Source organism: Tursiops truncatus, chromosome 2 (genome assembly GCF_011762595.2).
Source record: "Tursiops truncatus isolate mTurTru1 chromosome 2, mTurTru1.mat.Y, whole genome shotgun sequence".
Lineage (NCBI taxonomy): Eukaryota > Metazoa > Chordata > Mammalia > Artiodactyla > Delphinidae > Tursiops > Tursiops truncatus.
In genome coordinates, this window is record NC_047035.1 from 40,110,829 (window position 1) to 40,132,821 (window position 21,993).

The 21,993-nt window shown below is 41.4% G+C and overlaps 1 protein-coding gene across 2 annotated transcripts in view; it reads right to left on the reverse strand.

Annotated features, from left to right (window-relative positions):
- PRKCH (protein kinase C eta) overlaps positions 1-21,993 on the reverse strand; it is a 222,152-nt gene that overhangs the window by 147,477 nt on the left and 52,682 nt on the right. For both annotated transcript variants that reach the window (XR_012329957.1, XM_019923111.3), the window contains exon 2: positions 4,351-4,414. Coding sequence is in view for 1 of the 2 variants with exons in the window: in XM_019923111.3 (XP_019778670.1) it covers positions 4,351-4,414 (64 nt within the window). In the remaining variant the exon portion in view is untranslated. The remainder of the gene's footprint in view (positions 1-4,350; positions 4,415-21,993) is intronic.

Below are 21,993 nucleotides of genomic sequence, written 5' to 3' on the forward strand. Positions count from 1 at the left end.
CTCACCCCTATGCCTGTGAACAAACTATCATCCCCTCTTGAACCATCTTCCCCGGCCTGCGACATTTCTATGGATCATTCCAACTTGCTTTAAACATCACCTCCCCTGTGAAACTTCTTCTAAAATCTCCTGGCTGATCCAATCACGTATTCCTGCCAGCCAGCACCATGCCTTGGACTTATTCCTATGCTGGGACCTGGGCCCCTGCACTGCAAACATGGGCTGCATCTGCCTGCCTCCTATGAGCTCCTTCAAGTGTCCGTGTCTTGTTCATCTTTATCTCCCCAGCATCTGTGATGAGATCACAGGTCTGTACCCAGCAGGCATTTCTCATGTCATTTCTCAGTCATGTCTTATATTTAACAAAAACGTTTTTGCCTTAGCTACTAATTCAGCACAATTAATGAAAGATGAAAAGAGGAGACAGAATGAAATAAGGAGTAGTCAGTAGCTCCTAATGCCAGTCCTGTACATCACAGACCACAGCTCCATTTAAGCAACTGCTTTTTAAAGGAGAGCTTTGGGATTGTAGCATCTGGGCTAATGGCAGAACCCCTAGAGGAGGCCATGAAAGGGAAACAGCCATGGCAATAAGCCAACATCATATTAGAAACTGTCCACTAAATTCTCGAAGCTTCTAGTATAAAATAAAGGCGGTGTCGAAATAAAACACACCTGCTGAGTGTACTTGGGGTCCCAGGCAGGGGTGGGGAGAATGACAGGACTGCTGCTGCTATGACAACAGGAACACAGAGATAAGAACCCACTAGTGTACCTTCACAGAGCACTCTACAGTTTGCAAAGCATTTCCCTACACATTCTACCACCTGACCTTCAAAATAACCCTGTGAGATAGATCAGATGCATGTCGAGGCTCAACCAACACTTCTTTTTTTTTTTAATTTAACTTTTACTTTATATTGGAGTATAGTTGATTTACAATGTTGTGTTAGTTTCTGCTGTACAGCAAAGTGATTCAGTCATACATATCTCCATTCTTTTTCAGATTCTTTTCACATATAGGTTATTACAGAATATTGAGTAGAGTTCCCTGTGCAATACAGTAGGTCCTTTTTATCTATTTTATAGGTAGTGGTGTGTATATGTTAATCTCAACCTCTAATTTATGCCCCTCCCAACCTTTCCCCTTTGGTAACCATAAATTTGTTTTCTAAATCTGTGAATCTGTTTCTGTTTTGTAAATAAGTTCATTTGTATCATTTTTTCAGATTCCACATACAAGTGATATCATATGATATTTATCTTTCTCTAACTTACTTCACTTAGCCTGATAATCTCTAGGTCCATCCATGTTGCTGCATGTGGCATTACTTCATTCTTTCATCAACCAACATTTCTTGAGCTCCGACAATCCCTCTGGGATCCCAGGCCAGTGCCCCCTTCACAGCCTGAGCCACACCAGGCAAGCCTGACCTCATCCTGCTTCTTTATGTAAAACCCTTCAGCATCCCAGATGGAAACTAGAGCTCCAAATGTTCTATCAGTCTACCTGTCGCTTTATGGCCAGGGATGATCTAGGGGGGCTGACAGGTGAGAGGCCAAGCCAGGGACATTCTCACAGTGCCGGGTCCAGGTGCTGCCGTAGCTGAGGCAGGTGTGTGTGGGCTGGGAGGCTCCATTCCCTCCTTGTGTAACACACACAGAGGCAGCCATCACGTTGTCTGCATGTGACAAGGAAGCTGTGCCCTAAGGCAGCAGCAACGTGCGAGCTCAAGCTGAGCCCCGGCCTAGGAGCCAAACTGACAAGGCAAGGCTCCCACAGACAAAGAGAACAGACCTGAGCTTCTAAAATACAGCCCACACCGTGATGCCATAGACCCTGAAATTTCAACATTAAAAAAATCTATTTCTCATGGATAAAACAGCTCTTTCAGCATCTTTTAAACTACGCAGGCACACCTAAGAGGGGTAGAGTGCTAAGATAGCGATCACTATCATTTTAGTGTGAATTAGTCCATGAATTCACTGTCTTCCTTATTAGCAAGTGTTCCTGGAGAGAGGAGATCACTGGGCATCTTACTGGAGTAAGAGACAGTGGAAGGCAGAGAACAGGAAGGACTTAGAGGGGAGGTGGAATTACCAAAGATGAAGTCGGCCTGCCTCAACATTTTACGCAGGGTCACCTCCGAAAGGAATATAATTGCAATGACCTGGTAAGAACTCACCCCAAATAACACTTGACATTCCTTTCTTCTTATCACTATAACTAATAAATTAATATTGCGTTGGCCAAAAAGTTCCTTTGTAACACAGAAAACCCGAACAAACTTTTTGGCCAACCCAATACTATGAGAACACTGAGGAGTATTCCAGAGCCCCTGTTCTGATGTTTCTAGCGTAAAATTAAGGAAGATAAAACCTTAATAAAATTTAGTCCTAGAGAGCTGGTGTAACTCTAAAAAAAAGATGTCATGTAACAACAATGGCACCATCAGACCTGGTCTAACAGGCATGGCCTTACTCCACTGGTCCCTTGTCACTCAGTGCAAAAACGTAGTTCAGCACATTCAGAATCTCACTCCTCATTCACACCTCTATTCTCACTGCTGGGCTTGTCTATACCATGGCTGTACCCATGTTCCGTGTGCTGTAAGAATGTTCTATCAGCAATGTTCTGTAATATTACATTATATTTTATTTGACTGAGTTACGAGCAGACTCCTTTTTCCCACAAATCCTATATGTTCAAGATACCAAGCCAAACCAAAAGACCTGTGAGCAGGCAGAAGACCCCCAAACTGTAATCTGGACAGTTTTTCATGTTCAAGTATCCCAAGTTTCAGCTAATTTCAAAAGATAAGATGTGACAATTGAGACAACAACTTGAAAAATGTTAACATCAAGACAATTTGCCCACATGAATGAGAAGGGTTGGCTGAGACGAGAGAAAACCACTTCTCAAAACTGTCCTCAATTTGCAAAATGCCAACACCAAACAGACAAACCACGAAGCCACACATTCACAGATCTTTGCAAGGATTTTAGTAACGGTGGAGTAGCTTGTAATGGACTAATCTTCCCACCCAAAACAATTAAGATATTTAGAAATACATTCTGAAACAATTAATTGGAAACACTGGAGGGCCACCAGAAAAGAGACAGAAATTAGAGGGAATTTGATATGCAACTTAAAACTACAAGATATCATTTCATAGCCACCAGCATGTCTAAAATTTAAGAGAATGACCATACCAAGGGTTGGGGAGGATACAGAGTAACTGGAACTCTCATACATTGCTGGTGGGAATATAAGAATACAACCACTTTGGAAAACCATTTGAAAGTTTCTTATAAAGTTAAACATGTATCTACTCTATTATCCAGCAATTCCACTGCTAGGTATTTACCCAAGAAAAATCAAAGTGTAATTTATGTACAAGGATGTTTATGGAAGCGTTCTTTATAATAACCCCAAACAGGGAAAACTCCAAAATGTCCATCAAGATGAGAATAAGCAAACAAAATTGTGCTACATTTATGTAATAGAATACCCAGCAGTAAGAAGGAACAGAATACTAATATACACAATGACATGAATGAGTCTCAGAGAAATTATGCTGAGCAAAAGAAATCAGACACAAAGGAGAACCTGCTATGTAGTTCCATTTATATGAACTTCCAGAAGAGACAAAATTAACCTATAGTGAAGAAACAAAGCAAAACACTGCATTCACTGCCTCTGGCAGCAGGGGATTAACTGGGAGAGGACACAGGGAACTTTCAGAGGGATGAAAATGGTCTATGTCTTGGATTGGAGCACTTGTTACACAGTTGTATGCATCTGTCAAAACCAAACTCTTCATTTCTGATCTATTCATTTCTCTGTATATAAATTTTACCTCGATTTTTTAAATATGGGGAATGGGAGATGGAGGTAGCGCAAGGGGAAGAGGAACAGAATACCTTAAAGGACAGAATGAGATAAAGATTATAAGGAAGAAAACGCAATCCTTAAATTTTTAATACACTCCTAGGGCAAACTAAAAGGTTGGTCCAAAGCCAAAAATCTAAAATACAGTTTAATAGACATGAACCAAAAGAGGCAAGAACCTCTTGAACTAAGAACTAAGATGATGATGAATAAAAACAAAACCTCAGTGAGTATGTTAAACAAAACACAAGATTGCCAGAGTGAGCAAATATATTTAATCTGGCAACCCAAACCAACAGACCATTAGACAACAAAATACCAACCAACCTGGTTTATACAGTCAATTTTTAAAGCGTCTTTTACGAAATGCTCTTTTTATATGCTCCATGATATAAATTCCTACTGAGTATGAACTAAGAGTACACAAATACCTGAAACCACCCCAAATTCATTCTTACCTTCAGTGAAACTTCCTGTTAGGGTTATTACAACAAATACTTTCCCTTCTGGCTCCAGATCCACCTAGAAAGAGAGAAAAAAATTGTACGTTATATGCTAATTTTGAAGTATTTTTTTGTGGGCCTCAAATAATTCTTGACAGACTGGCCTCAATGCACACATCACAGCCATAAATCAGATCTATGTTTTTCATTGAACAGTAGAGGGGCAGGAAACAAGTGACAGCACAAGAAACTGTAACGGATGAAAAGCAGATCTAAACGAAACCGTGCAATGTTTTCCCTCTCTCGAATGTTTTCCTCTTCCCTTTTGGCTCTCTGTGATATTGATGAGCAACCATACACGTGGTCACTATTTTTGAGACACCCCTAACTGATGTGCACCATTTGTAAGAACAATATTTTACTAAAGCACGTGGCAAGAGTTTGAAGTAGAGAAATAATGGCAACATAAAGGCAATGAACCAATGTGCCATGGGCAACTGCGTACCTTTAGTTTGAGGAAGTAAGGAGTTTGAATAGAAGAGTGCTGTCTCTGTCTACACCATCTCCACCTGAGTGCAGTTCATCCTCAGGGAGCACCAGGGGAGGCAGTACGTGTGCTGTGCGTTCACTACTCTCGACTGTTCATGGGAACATCAACGTTCCTTCAAGTTCTTATCTACGAGCTGAGAAAACAAGACAGACGTTCTGCCAACGAGGCAGCAGTACGTCTTCTCACTAGAGCCAGTCCTCTGCACACACTCCCGTCTCCCAACGACCTTCACACAGCATGGCCCCAGGATGGGGCAGGACCCTCCGTATCTGCTCTGACCACACTGGCCCGGGTAGGCAGGCTCTGCCCTCTTCATGCTAACCTTGAACTACCCATGAACACCTCTACGCCACTGATTCTGAGGTTCTTTGGGGCTCCGATACATAAATTTACAATTGTCCTTAAATAAAATCTTGTCAGGTTTAGCCTATCGCTTCAGCTCTGCCTTTGACCTTTTGTCTAAGAGAGGGAGGTTCAGAGAAGCTGAGTATAGATATGGATGGTCTTTTGGGTAGAATCACATGGTACAGCGTCCAAACTAGACCAGGACACGGACTCCAGTCTGACTGCCGCAGCAGCTCTGCACTCTGGGCAAGGTCCTTAACCATGCCCAGCTTCACTGCTCCCATCTCCAAGTCCATAATGTCGTTATTCAGCATTTCCGACGTGGCTTCTGTCAGACAATCTCAAAGAGCCTTAACAGTACTATTTACTGTTTGTATTGTATCTATAGGTGACCAATACCGAAGAAAAGAAATGCACTGACCTTACCCTAGAGCTCACCACCACCTGTTTTTAAGTACTACACCCTGTTTATGCTTTTTCGAAATAAAAGATGCCTGTTTTATACTGACTGGGAGAGCTTCATCTATATAACAGCCAATTCTTATAAACCCTGCTGCCTTTTTCTGCATTCAGTCTGTTATCAGTGTGGTTACCACACCATAACTCACTCCAGTGTTCAAATCAGCTTCTTGCATCACGACTACTAACTTAACAATAGCCCCTTAACTATCTTAACACCACTTGTGAACCTTTATAGAACAGTTCTGAAAATAGAGCTCTCTGGAGAGATGACTAAACAGGATGTCAGTCTCTAATTGTCTCCACTCTCTGCCTCGACTTGTTTCAAGTCAAAAATATTTTATTTTTAAAAGCCACTCCCTCATCTTCAATATAAAAGCCTGGCAGAGCCACATACATGCACACACATTCGATCTCACAACATCAACTGCTGCTGGCACAGAAGGAGCTGCTGCCAGCCTCCCAACTGCCAGGCCACCTCCGAGATCCAGCCCGTAAACTCCCTCCAACACTGCCCGAGGGCCCACAAAACAAAGAAGGCTACGCCACCACATGGGCAGGAGCTGCTCTGACAGACAGCAGGAGACTCCAGCACTCAGAATCAGGAGTTCTCACAGTGCAACAGGTTCGAGCCTCATTTTTGACCCAAGTCACCATCACAGTGGAAAAGTCAGACTCAAACGCCATCTGTAAGCCTAGTCCATCTAAGACCTCTGACCTTAGAACAGGGTTTTACCAACTGCAGGTCGAGACTCACTAGTGAGACATGAAAACCAGGTAGTGGGTTGCACACAACAGGGATTTTCAACTAGAATAAAGTGGAACAGAAAATATGAACAAGCCAAATAGTAAGGAAAAGCACCACGCCATGAAAATTCTGTTTGCGGTTTTATACGCGTGAGAATGGTACACTGGGTTTTGGTGTAAAACGTCTTCCTCAGTGCATCACAGAGAAACAGTTTGAAAATGCGGCCCTCGAGGTTATCTGCTTCACCTATACAGTGCTGATGGCTTGGCATCTATACATGGTGGTGGCCGCTTAGACACCTCCAGTGACAGCCAACTCACTTCCACCACAGCTGGCGTCTTTCATTCCTGTACCCCAGAGAAGATCCTTCTCTAACAGCAGAAATGCAGTGACCAATAGCTTCCATTCATTGACCCTAGTTTTGTCCCCTACTGCTGTAGTGCATACTTTAGCTCTGCAGATTCTGGGAAGAGCACTTCAGCTTGATTGGAGAACCACCCTGCCCTCACATTAGTCCATGGCTCAGCTGAGAGTCTACTGCTGGTTCCAGAGCGGACATGTGACCCAGGCTTGCCAAACTGAGCACTGAATTCCCTCGGCCAAGATGACGGGCCTGGAGCTGGCATATGCCCTACATCTGGCCATCTGAGTAATTGCTCCTCTCAACCCTCAATCACTGGTGCAGGTTTGGGCACAAAATCCAAGTAGGTCCAATCAGGAATCCTGGATCTACAAGGAAGAAGTACGATCTCACTCCTGCTGAACTGTAATCTGGAAGGACATACACTTGGGAGTGTCTGGCACCATTCTTACTACCACACTGGGCTGGAGAATGAAGTCAGTAAAGAAGGGAGAGCTAAGAGACAGAAAGAGACCAGGTCTTGATGTCATTTAAAGCCGTAGATCAAGCCCTGCTTGATTCTTCTGGATTTTCAGTTATTTGAGCCCATAACTTCCTTTTGCTTTAGCCAGTTTGAGTAGGGTTTTCTATCACTTTCACCCCAAAAGGCTTATCCAAATTGGCAGCCAAAGAGAATAAGTCATATTTGTAAAGACAATCATCACCTCCCCTCTACACTTTCTAACGCCCAGGCCATCTCCCGCAATCTGTCCCCCTGCCTCTCTCTGGCACTGAAACAGCTCCTGTAACCCTTGTCACATCCCATGGTCAGATCCAAAGATGTGTCCATCTTCCCCTCAGCTGACCCGTCTGCCAGTATCTGATGTTCTTGCCCACTTCCTCCTTCATGAATCTCTCTTTAAACCCTGCTGCTCCTGAGTCCTCTTTTCCTTCCATTGGAAGATTCAGGCTTATGATTTCAAAACCCACCTGACATTCTTTGGGTGTAGGAGTAGGAGAAAAAACAAACATATCAGAACCTCCGAGAGGGTGTAGTCACATTCATTTCCTAAGTCTCAAGCACACACTTTATTCTCAAACCTATATATGCACCTTTTCTGAAAGTCTCCATCTCAGTGTCTCACTAAGACAAGTCCCTTTAATTCAACATGTCCAGAGTCCAAAGTCTTATCATGTACCCCCAAATGACTCCCCCGTTTCCCCAGCAGCCCAGGCTCCTCACTATGTGCATATAATCCTACCAGATTCCACCAAGTCCACTTTCTGAGCCTCTCTTAAACCTTCCCCTTCCTCTCCACTCCTCCTGCCCTGCCTCACCTTGCCCCTTGCAGGGGGCTTCTAGCTGGTTTCCGTCTCCAGACTCATAATCCCCCAGCTGCTACCACTGACATTTCAAAAATGAAAATCTGACCATGTGACTTTCTAACTTAAAATCCTTCTATGTGTCCTCTCCCTTCTATAACAGCCAAACTCCTTAGCAGGGCACACAGCCCCACATGCTGTGTCCCTTACCATACCAAACACATACAACCCATATCTCAGCATCTATAAATTATTTGTAGACTCTTCAGGGAGGCATATTATTTCATTTATAACCTTAGAGATCAACAAAATGTATTACGGGTCAGACAGCATAATGGAGAATGTAGTCAAAATGATGAAAAATATACATTACCTGTCTGAAGCTTATTGCCTAGTGATTTGAGGCATGCAATCTTTATACCTATAAAATGCTTCTCTTTTTAACCTGTCAAACTCTTACTTGTCTATCGAGAATCAACTCAAAACTCACTTTTTACAGGAAGACCTCTTTTAGACAGGTGGGCAACTCCACACCATTATAGAGACCATTGCTGGAACCCCTTCGTTGTTGTAGCCACTATGCCCTGGTCCCTTAGGACCCTGACTTGCACATAAGAGGACTGAAATGGTTTTGTGAATGAGTAAATTAACAGACAAGCAAGGATACTCCAAGCAGCTTCATAGAGGACATGGTTTTCTCCTCCTTCACCATTCTGATTGGTTTCCTCCAGATATGCTCCAATTTCTCCACATTCCCATGAAAGAGTGAACATCAGTCCGCAGGTGCATCAGACGCTAACAGGGCAAAGCAACGTTATCACCAACTTTGATTTCAACAGTGACAGTGCCCTTTAGTGATGCAGCTACAGACTTCATGAACACTTTGAGAAGCCCCAGTGACCCAGCTTGAGTTTGCCATCAACTAAAACCTTTGCATCTTTTCTACATGCTGTAAGGCTCTGCTTCTCACATCCTGTGCAGTGCTTAGGCCCCAAATCCTAAGAGCTCCATATTTTTTCTGCAGAATTTCAGCTTGTTGCTCTGGGCTCCAAGGCTCACTAGATCCCAGATCCAGTCATTCAGTCACTCTCCTTGTCAGCTTTATGGCCTTCCAAATCAGGGCCTGGGTTACCCTGTCATCGTCTAAGGCACTTACAGAATGTCCACCATGACAGGGCTGAGGCCAGAGTGCCATGGAGGTCCCACGTAGAAATGGATGTACTGTGCATACTTTCTGTAACAGTCATTCAGGGAGAAGTGAATATGCCAAGCCCTCTTTCCTACAGACCACTTCTATCAGTGAGAAGGGCAACTCCTGGGCCCTTGTCAAAACTCAGAAAGCAATGGCCTTTAAAAGTGACATTCTGACACACAAATAGATAAATCATCAAAACTCAGTGTAAACAAATGGTGCTGTAACTGGATGTCCATATACACAATAGTGAACTTCAACTCACACATTGTAACTTATACAAAAATTAACTCAAAATGGATCACAGACCTAAATGTAAAACCTAACACTTTAATACTTCAAGAAAAATACATCAGAGAAAATCTTTGGAACCTTGGATTAGGTAAATATTTCTTAGATATAAAACCAAAAGCACAGGGCTTCCCTGGTGGCGCAGTGGTTGGGAGTCCGCCTGCCGATGCAGGGGATGCGGGTTTGTGCCCCGGTCCAGGAGGATCCCACATGCTGCGGAGCAGCTGGGCCCATGAGCCATGGCCGCCGAGCCTGCGCGTCCGGAGCCTGTGCTCTGCAACGGGATAGGCCACAACAGTGAGAGGCCCGCGTACCGCAAAAAAAAAAAAAAAAAGCACAATCCGTGAAAAAAATGACAAATTGGACTTCATCTAAATTAAAATTTCTGTTCTTTGAAAGACACTGTCAAGAGAATGAAAGACAGGGCACAGATCAGGAGAAAATAGTGTAATTTTTTTTCTCACTTGTATCCAAATAAAGACCTTGCAAAACTCTATAAGAAAACAACCCAACTTTTAAAAAATGGGCTTCATCACTTCATTTCACCAAAGAAGACATAATATAAAGATGGCAAATAAGTATATAAAAACAAGTTCAACCTCATTAATCATTAGAGAAATGCAAATTAAAACCACAATGCAATAACAATAGATACCTATTATGAGGGCTAACACTAAAAAGTCTGACCATACTAAATGTAAGAATGTGGAGCAACTGGAATTCCCATATGTTGCTGATGCGACTATAAAATGGAACTATCACTTTGGAAACAGTTTGACATTTTCTTAAAATGTTACACATACACCTCCCATTTGATCCAGCCATTCAACTCTTAGGTATTTAACCAAGAATAAAGCAAGCATATGTTCAAAAATATGTATGCAAATGCTCAAGGCGCTTTTTAAAGAATATGATATAGCCATACAATGGAATAGTATTCAACAATAAAAAGAATAAACTATTGATGCATGCAACAACATGGAAAAATAGTAAATGAAAGAAGCCAAACACAAAAGAGAACATACTGCCTAGAAAAAGAGAGACAACATATAGTTTAACCTGACTGTAAACATATAGTTTCTATTGCGGCAGAAAACATCAGTTTTCTGGGGATGGGTAAGGGAACATCTGCCTGGAGATGGGTAAGGGAAATAAGACAGGTGGGAGAGAGGGATTAAAAAGGGGCAGGAGAGTACCAAGACAATTAAATGGAGAAAGAGTACTCTTTTCAACAAATGGTGCTGGGACAACTGGATTCCACATGCAAAAGAATAAAAGCAGACCCCTACCTCACACCATATATAAATATGAACTCAGAATGGATCATAGACCTAAAAGTAAGAGCTAAAACTATAAAACTCTTAGAAGAAAATAGAGGAATAAATTTTCCTGACTTTGGGTTAGGCAACGGTTCCTTAGATATGACATCAAAATTACAAGTGACAAAAAATGATAAATTGGACTGCATCGAAGTTTAAAACTTCTGTGGTATAAAAACAAACAAGTGCCTACCTCTCTCTGCCCAAATGCCCTTTCCAAAGTGCCACTCTCATCAACTTTCCTCCATCCAAGCCTCCAGAGGCTTCTTAGTGCCTTCAGAAGAAAACTCACTCTCCTTTACCTGGCTTTCCAGGGCACTGTGGGCTCCCCACTAATTAACCCAAACCTGTTTTTCAAATTTCCATTCTTTAAACCTACTCTTCTAGTCAGGTCCATCTCCTCACTATGTCACAGCCACACCTGTGCTCGTGCTGCTGTCTCTACTTAGAAAGCCTTTCTCTCTTCACCTATCCACTCATTCCAACATTGACTGAATGACTCCTAGGGTCAGGATCATTGCCAGGTGCTCAGGATTTCCCAGAGAAGCTCCCTGAGGCTGCAGGTGGAAGAAGCAGCTGAGTGTACCTGGCAAAGATGATGTAACTACAGAAGCTGAAGGAAGAAACTTTTGCCAGGAAGATCTCACATGCACATTGATCCCTGAAGTCTCAAAATTCCTTTCTCGATTATTATCTTACTATTTATTGATACCCTTAACAATTAGATAAAATTTCATAGACTTACATCTCATCACTTGCAGTTAAGTCTGTAAGCTCCTTTCCAGTGGGATCTGACACTTTTTTTTTTTTTTTTTTTTTTTTTTTTTTTTTTTTTTTTTTTGCGGTACGCAGGCCTCTCACTGTTGTGGCCTCTCCCGTTGCGGAGCACAGGCTCCGGACGCGCAGGCTCAGCAGCCATGGCTCATGGGCCCAGCCGCTCTGCGGCATGTGGGATCTTCCCGGAATGGGGCACAAACCCGTGTCGCCTGCAACGGCAGGCAGACTCTCAACCACTGCACCACCAGGGAAGCCCGGATCTGACACTTTTTTATTCCCCGAAGGGCCTAGCAGAGTTCCTTGAACCAAGTAAACACTCAAAAAATATCTGTTGATTTGGTCTAATGAGCTGAATTGGAAGGTCATCTGACCACCTCAATTTCATCACCTATAAAATGGGAATGATAGTATTTTATCCTGTAATAAACACTCTGACAGCACTTTGTAAAATATAAAAGCACTTCAAGATGGCTCCACGGCAAACCAGTAGCATATGGACTACACAGGCCCCCTCCTTAAGGATCATACTCTGCTCACTTGATGAGCCAACTGATCGCCAGCCCCCCTCCTCCACCACACACCCTGAGCCAGTGTTTCCTTTCCTTTGGCATCACTTTGCAGAAGTTGGGCAAGTCACCTATATCCCTGACTCGGTCTTCTTGCCCATGAAATGAGAGGATTGTTAAAAAAAACCTTTCTAGCTCTAATATTCCATGATTCTAAACAGGCTTGGATAAAAGCCTGCAGACAGGACTCAACGGAAACACTCATTTAATTAACTGGTAATAATTTACAACCATTTCCCTTCACAGAAGGCATTAGAATTGATCACAGGCAGGAAACTTCTGGCTACTTAATTTTCATCTCAGTCTGGGATAAGCAAAAGGCCCTAGCATATTAAAAGAAAAAAACCCAATCCTTTATTGGGCAAAGGTAGAAGGTTCACCTAAACTCTATGGGCCTTGGGCCAGACATCTGTGATATTCAGATTCTTGGCTAGGTGGATCATTTCTATAACTTTTCTAGGTCTTACTCTAGGGATAAGTAACTAAAGAACTTAAAAACACGATAAAGCATTTCATAATTCTCTTCCAGCTAAAACCATGAGACTTGAAAATGAGAGTTCAAATTCTTAAAGGAAAAAACATTTCTTTACGGAATTGTACCAATAACCAACAAGGAGACATGTAGCTATGTTCTTTAGTAACAGAAATAACAGTTACTGTGTCTTGAATTCATCAATGTGCAGGAGCCCTGCCAGGTAGGTGCCTGACCTACCTTATTTCTCACCTTCACCCCCTGCAAGGTATCACCACCACCATTACAGATGGGAAAATGAAGGCTCCATGAGGTTACGGAATTCACCAGCAGAGAAGGCCAAGTCAAGATACAGACTCAGGGAAGACCCCGCCCCAGTTCCACACCAGCCTCCCTGTAGGCTGCTGTGCCTGCACCTGCCTGCAGGTTTGCCTGATGCCTTCTGTTCCACCCAAACCAGCCTGCCCAAGCCTTGGCATGTTAGGTCACTCGCATCACCCGTCTCCCTGGGAACCTGGGCTAGACTTGTGCCCTCGGCACCTGAGGGTGCTCCCGGCCAAATGCCGAGCCTCGGTGTTCCAGCCTTGCTTCCTCACTGCCAAGGCCAGTGGGAGTGGCATCAGCCTGATGGTGTCGCCTGATGGCTCTTCACAAGGGCATGTGGCAAGTCTGTGCTGGGGCTAGCAGAATGCAGCGGGCAGCTCAGGTTCCACTAGTCAGCTGCCTGGAGGACTTGAGTCAGGGTCATGTGCTGCAGACACACAGTGCATCGCTTCGCCGTGGGAAGGAGTTTAAAGGAAAAGGGGGTGAATGAGGCAAACCCTATGTCCCTGCTGATTTTCTGTTTTTGCAACCAGACAAGGTTTAGGTGTTAAAAGCACACTAAAAAGCACCACAGATTAAAAACGATCAGAAAAAGAAGATGGCAAAAACTGAACAGAAAGGTGAGACTTATCAAATACGACTATAGTTTAAAGCGAAGGAAAATACTATCTTTAGTCAGTGATTAAATCCTCATCTTTCTAAGTCTGGACCCTCCATGTGGTCGAAGAGGATGGTGGGGAAAGAGCCCTCGGCTGTGACCACAGCTCTGGTGGCAGGTCATCTGGCTTCTGCACCTAGACAATAAAGGTGGACAACTAGGCTTTTAAGTCCTTTTCATATCTAAGATTCTACGACTCCAAGCCACAAACAGGTTCTGAACTCCACAGAGGACGTAAAGACTACAGAAGAGTATGCCTCTCAAATGCATAAAGCCTCATGGTAACTCTTCCCCACCCCCAGCTAAACATACCCAATCACTGCATATTTAAACTTAGAGTTATTTCAATTCAGAGCCCATTACCCCTATGTCCTAGTGTAAATAGTGTAACTCCTGGCAAAAGGGGAATTCTTTTGTATTAAAATTAGTTTTTCAAAGTGTCCCTGACCAAAATGAAAAACCAGGAATAAATAGTCCAGATTGGATATCTCTGAGGACTAAAATACTTTTTCTTTGCCAAGGAGAAGGCTAAGGATAGATAGATAGAAATGGTCTATTGTACAAGTGCTGTGTGTGTGTCTCTCAATCTTTGACTCCAATATCCAAGGGATTGAAAATGTCAATTAGATGATGGGATGCCTTAGGCTCTTCAAAACACTCCACTACAATTCCTCCCTCTTTACCTCCTAGGGAGTTCAATTCTGTGCTGGGAGGCCTACCTGACACCTCCTTTGTGAAGGAGGACAGAGGTTCTGAAGGGATCTTCCCAGCCCAGGAGATCCAGAGCTGCTGGTACTCCTGATGGACCAAAAAGGGTGGGCTGAGCTCTTCTGGAGTCAAATGCCCACCCTTGAAACCAGCAGGGGACTCTCAGAACAGCACCCCCCAGAGCTAAGAGGGTACTTGCTTTCTCCTCCAATAAGGTGTCTGCCCCGCAAGGACCTCATGCCAGAGCAGACCCTAAACTGAGAGAGGAACCATGGTAATTGTGTTCCCTACATCAAAGAACACTTTAAAAGGGCACATTCACCATGATCTCAATCCTTCTCTTTTCTGTTCCATAGACCCTTCTGGAAGAGAATGTAACTCTGTCCTTACCAGGATAAGGTATTAAATGAAAGGGACAGGTGGCCTTTGGACTGTGGCTGGAGGTGAGGATTGCCATCCTTGCCCACCCTCCTGCTCAGTGGTCTCACAGCCCCCTTCCTTCTTCACAGCTTCTCTGGGTTGCCTGGGGAGAGCTCTCGGCACCCCCAGTGAGCCTCCCCGAGGTGAAGCTCCCACAAGGATGGAGACATATTAGGAGGTGGAGAGTCTAAGTTTTGCTACAGAAGATTTCAGGTTTTTTTTAAAAAAAGATATAAACAAATCCAGAATTATTCTACATTGTAAAGGAGGAAGAAAGCAAAACCAAAGCAAGGAGTAAGTCAAACTATACAGCATACTTAAGCATTTAAGAGGTTTGTTTGTTTGTTTGTTGTTGTTTTTACTATGGCATTCTTTTCAGCATTGACTTGAGGTCTTTTTGTTTCCCAAGCGGCATGGGCATGAGGGATTAGTTCCCCCACCAGGGATCGAACCCACTCCCCCTGCAGTGGAAGAACAGAGTCTTAACCACTAGACAGCCGGGGAAGTCTCTCAAGATGTTTTATAGATGTGTCTACTTAATTTCTACTTAATTTCTCATTGCTCAGACTCTTGGTCACCTTTAGATAACTGTGAATCTGAAGGAACATTAGAAAATACATCAAGCCCAAGGTCTCTCCCAAGGGTTATCTGGTGAAACTTTCACTCCTTTTGGCCTCCCAGAGGGAAGGGAAGAGGAAAGCTTTGCCAAAATGGACATGGGTGCCCTACCTAGAAATACAGGTAGCAGTTTTCCAGGTGGGCCAGGGAAGGGGAGACAGAGCGGAAGTATGTGCAAATGCACTGAGGACTATTAGGATTGCGTATGGTGGAATGCAGGCTGTGTAAATGAGATGGGTCAGAAACTAGGCTGGAGAGGAAAAGCTATCAGGTCAACAGTGGCCTCCTGGCACCCTGGAAGGCTAGCTCTTATCCCAGGGCAATGGGGAGCCGCTGAGGGGTTTCAATCTGCAAAGTTTCAGGATTATACCAATATGATAGAGCCCTACAGACAGGGTGTTGGGATTATAAGGGGAGAGAAGCTCGTGGTGGAGATACATATTCAAAGGCTATTCTGTTGGTCTTAGTAAAGGTTGCAGGTGACCTGAGCTAAGCCAGCAGCAGAGCGGATGGAGAGGGGGAGGCAGACGGGGGAAGACAGGGGAGGGAGCAGCAGCTGTACTTTGTAATCAGAGGTGGGGTAGAAGGTAAAAGAGAAGTGGTCACAGAGAGTCACCAGGCCAATGACAATCTTGGTGGCATTAAATGAGACAGAGACTTGTAATGGACAGCTACTTGTAAAAAAATGAAATTAGAACATTCTCTAATACCATACACAAAAATAAACTCAAAATGGACTAAAGACCTAAATGTAAGACCAGATACTCTAAAATTCCTAGAGGAAAACATAGGCAGAACACTCTTTGACATAAATCACAGCAATATTTCTTTGGATCCGCCTCCTAGAGTAATGGAAATAAAAGCAAAAATAAACAAATGGGACCTAATTAAACTTAAAAGCTTTTGCACAGCAAAGGAAACCATAAATAAAACAAAAAGACAACCTACAGAATGGGAGAAAGTATTTGCAAATGATGCTACAATTAAGAGCTTAATTTCCAAAATACACAAACAGCTCAATATCAAAAAAACTAAACAACCCAATCAAAAAATGGGCAGAAGACCTAAATAGACATTTCTCCAAAGAAGACATACAGTTGACAACAGGCACATGAAAAGATGCTCAGCATTGCTAATTATTAGAGAAATGCAAATCAAAACTACAATGACGTATCACTTCACACTGGCCAAAATGGCCATCATCAAAATGTCTACAAATAATAAATACTGGAGAGGGTGTAGAGAAAAAGGAAACCTCCTGCACTGTTGGTGGGAATGTAAACTGGTGCAGGCACTATGGATGTTCTTTAAAAAACTAAAAGTAGAGTTACCATATGATCCAGCAATCCCACTCCTGGGAATATATCTGGAGAAAACAATAATTGGAAAAGATACATGCACCCCAATGTTCACAGCAGCACGTTAACAATAGCCAAGACATGGAAGCAATGTAAATGTCCACTGACAAATGAATGAATAAAGAAAATGTGGTATGTGTGTATGTATGTAAACACACACACACACACACACACACACACACACACACACACACACTGGAATATTATTTGGCCATAAAAAAGAATGAAATAATGCCATTTATAGCAACATGGATGGACCTAGAGATTATCAAACTAAGTGAAGTGAGTCAGACAAAGACGAATATCATATGTTATCACATATGTGGAATCTAAAAAAAGATACAAATGAACTTCTTTACAAAACAGAAATGGACTCACATACACAGAAAACAAACTTATGGTTACCAAAGGGGAAAGGGGGGAGGAATAAATTAGGAGTTTGGGATTAACATATGCACATTACTATATATAAAATAGATAAACAACAAGGACCTACTATACAACACAGGGAACTATATTCAATATCTTTTAATAACCTATAATAGAAAAGAGTAAATATGTATATATATACATATATTTATATATTTATAACTGAATAACTTTGCTGTACACTTGAAACTCACACAACATTTTAAGTCAACTATACTTCAGTTAAAAAAAGAAATAGAGCAGAAGCAAGAAGAACTACAGTCCTGCAGCCTGTGGAAGAAAAATCACATTCACAGAAAGAGAGACAAGATGAAAAGGCAGAGGGCTATGTACCAGAGAAAGGAACAAGATAAAACCCCAGAAAAACAACTAAATGAACTGGAGATAGGCAACCTTCCAGAAAAAGAATTCATAATAATGATAGTGAAGATGATCCAGGACCTCGGAAAAAGAATGGAGGCAAAGATCGAGAAGATGCAAGAAATGTTTAACAAAGACCTAGAAGAAATAAAGAACAAACAGAGATGAACAATACAATAACTGAAATGAAAAATACACTAGAAGGAATCAATAGCAGAATAACTGACGCAGAAGAACGCATAAGTGACCTGGAAGACAGAATGGTGGAATTCACTGCTGCAGAACAGAATAAAGAAAAAAGAATGAAAAGAAATGAAGACAGCCTAAGAGACCTCTGGGACAACATTAAACGCAACAACATTTGCATTATATGGGTCTCAGAAGGAGAAGAGAGAGAGAAAGGACCAGAGAAAATATTTGAAGAGATTATAGTTGAAAACTTCCTTAACATGGGAAAGGAAATAGCCACCCAAGTCCAGGAAGCGCAGCAAGTCCCATACAGGATAAATCCAAGGAGAAACACGCCAAGACACATAGTAATAAAATTGGCAAAAATTAAAGACAAAGAAAAATTATTGAAAGCAGCAAGGGAAAAATGACAAATAACATACAAGGGAACTCCCATAAGGTTAACAGCTGATTTCTCAGCAGAAACTCTACAAGCCAGAAGGGAGTGGCATGATATACTTAAAGTGATGAAAGGGAAGAAACTACAACCAAGGTTACTCTACCTGGCAAGGATCTCATTCAGATTTGATGGAGAAATCAAAAGCTTTACAGACAAGCAAAAGCTAATAGAATTCATCACCACCAAAGCAGCTCTACAACAAATGTTAAAGGAACTTCTCTAAGTGGGAAACACAAGAGAAGGAAAGGAACTACAAACCCAAAACAATTAAGAAAATGGTGATAGGAACCTACATATTGATAATTACCTTAAACATGAATGGATTAAATGCTCCAACCAAAAGACACAGACTTGCTGAATGGATACAAAAACAAGACCCATCTATATGCTGTCTACAAGAGACGCACTTCAGACCTAGGGACACATACAGACTGAAAGTGAGGAGATGGAAAAAGATATTCCATGCAAATGGAAATCAAAAGAAAGCTGGAGTAGCAATACTCATATCAGATAAAATAGACTTTAAAATAATGTTACAAGAGACAAGGAAGGACACTACATAATGATCAAGGGATCAATCCAAGAAGAAGATATAACAATTATAAATATATATGCACCCAACATAGGAGCACCTCAATACATAAGGCAACTGCTAACAACTATAAAAGAGGAAATCGACAGTAACACAATAATAGTGGGGGACTTTAACACCTAACTTACACCAGAGGAAAGATCATTCAAAATGAAAATAAATAAGGAAATAGAAGCTTTAAATGACACAATAGGCCAGATAGATTTAATTGATATTTATAGGACATTCCATCCAAAAACAGCAGATTACACTTTCTTCTCAAGTGCTCACAGAACATTCTGCAGGATAGATCACATCTTGGGTCACAAATCAACCCTCAGTAAATTTTTAAAAATTGAAATCATATCAAGCATCTTTTCTGACCACAATGCTATGAGATTACAAATCAATTACAGGGGAAAAAACCGTAAAAAACACAAACACATGGAAGCTAAACAATACGTTACTAAATAACCAAGAGATCACTGAAGAAATCAAAGAGGAAATCAAAAAATACCTAGAGACAAATGACAAAGAAATTCTAAGACGGAAGTTTATAGCTATACAAGCCTACCTCGAGAAACAAGAAAAATCTCAAATAAACAATCTAACCTTACACCTAAAGGAACTAGAGAAAGAAGAACAAGCAAAACCCAAAGTTAGCAGAAGGAAAGAAATCATAAAGATCAGAGCAGAAATAAATGAAATAGAAATAAAGAAAACAATAGCAAAGATGAATAAAACTAAAAGCTGATCCTTTGAGAAGATAAACAACATTGATAAACCATTAGCCAGACTCATCAAGAAAAAGAGGGAGAGGACTCAAATCAGTAAAATTAGAAATGAAAAAGGAGAAGTTACAACAGACACTGCAGAAATACAAAGCATCCTAAGAGACTACTACAAGCAACTCTAGCCAATAAAATGGACAACCTCAAAGAAATGGACAAATTCTTAGAAAGGTATAACCTTCCAAGACTGAACCAGGAAGAAATAGAAAATATGAACAGACCAATCACAAGTAATGAAATTGAAACTGTGATTAAAAATCTTCCAACAAACAAAAGTCCAGGACCAGATGGCTTCACAGGTGAATTCTATCAAACATTTAGAGAACAGCTAACACCCATACTTCTCAAACTCTTCCAAAAAATTACAGAGGAAGGAACACTCCCAAACTCATTCTATGAGGTCACCATCACCCTGATAATAAAACCAGACAAAGATACTACAAAAAAAGAAAATTACAGACCAACATCACTGATGAATATAGATGCAAAAATCCTCAACAAAATACGAGCAAACAGAATCCAACAACACATTAAAAGGATCATACACCACAATCAAGTGGGATTTATCCCAGGGATGCAAGGATTCTTCAATATACGCAAATCAATCAATGTGATACACTATATTAACAAATTGAAGAATAAAAACCATATGATCATCTCAATAGATGGAGAAAAAGCTTTTGACAAAATTCAACACCCATTTATGATAAAAACTCTCCAGAACGTGGGTATAGAGGGAACCTATCTCAACATAATAAAGGCCACATATGACAAACCCACAGCAAACATCATTCTCAATGGTGAAAACCTGAAAGCACTTCCTCTAAGATCAGGAACGAGACATGGATGTCCACTCTCACCACTATCATTCAACATAGTTTTGGAAGTCCTAGCCATGGCAAGCAGAGAAGGAAAAGAAATAAAAGGAATACAAATTGGAAAAGAATAAAACTGTCACTGTTTGCAGATGACATGATACTATACATAGAGAATCCTAAAAATGCTACCAGAAAACTATAGAGCTAATCAATGAATTTGGTAAAGTTGCAGGATACAAAATTAATGCACAGAAATCTCTTGCATTCCTACACGTTAATGATGAAAAATCTGAAAGAGAAATTATAGAAACACTCCCATTTACCAGTGCAACAAAAAGAATAAAATAACTAGGACTAAACCTATCTAGGGAGACAAAAGACCTGTATGCAGAAAACTATAAGACACTGATGAAAGAAATTAAAGATGATGCCAACAGATGGAGAGATACACCATGTGCTCAGATTGGAAGAATCAATACTGTGAAAATGACTATACTACCCAAAGCAATCTACAGATTCACTGCAATCCCTATCAAATTACCAATGGCATTTTTTACAGAACTAGAACAAAAAATCTTAAAATTTGTATGGAAACACAAAAGACCCTGAATAGCCAAAGCAATCTTGAGGGAAAAAAGCGGAGCTGGAGGAATCAGACTCCCTGACTTCAGACTGTACTACAAAGCTCCAGTCATCAAGACAATATGGTAGTGGCACAAAAACAGAAATATAGATCAATGGAACAGAGTCAATGGAACAGAAAGCCCAGAGATAAACCCACACACCTATGGTCAGCTAATCTATGACAAAGGAGGCAAGAATATGCAATGGAGAAAAGACAGTCTCTTCAATAAGTGGTGCTGGGAAAACTGGACAGCTACATGTAAAAGAATGAAATTAGAACACTCCCTAACACCATACACAAAAATAAATTCAAAATGGATTAGAGACCTAAATGAAAGACCGGACACCATAAAACATTTAGAGGAAAACATAGGAAGAACACTCTTTGACATAAATCACAGCAAGATATTATTTGATCCACCTCCTAGCGTAATGGAAATAAAAACAAAAATAAACAAATGGGACCTAATGAAACTTCAAAGCTTTTGCACAGCAAAGGAAACCATAAACAAGATGAAAAGACAATCCTCAGAATGGGAGAAAATACTTGCAAATGAATCAACGGACAAAGGATTAATCTCCAAAATATTTAAACAGCTCATGCAGCTCAATATTAAGAAAACAAAGAATCCAATCAAAAAATGGGCAGAAGACCTAAATAGACATTTCTCCAAAGAAGACATACAGGTGGCCACAAAGCAAACGAAAAGCTGCTCAACATCACTAATTATTAGAGAAATGCCAATCAAAACTACAATGAGGTACCACCACACACCAGTTAAAATGGGCATCATCAGAAAATCTACAAACAACAATTGCTGGGTGTGGAGAAAAGGGGAACCCTCTTGCACTGTTGGTGGGAATGTAAATTGATACAGCCACAATGGAGAACAGTATGGAGGTTCCTTAAAAAACTAAAAATAGAATTACCATATGATCCAGCAATCCCACTACTGGGCATATACCCAG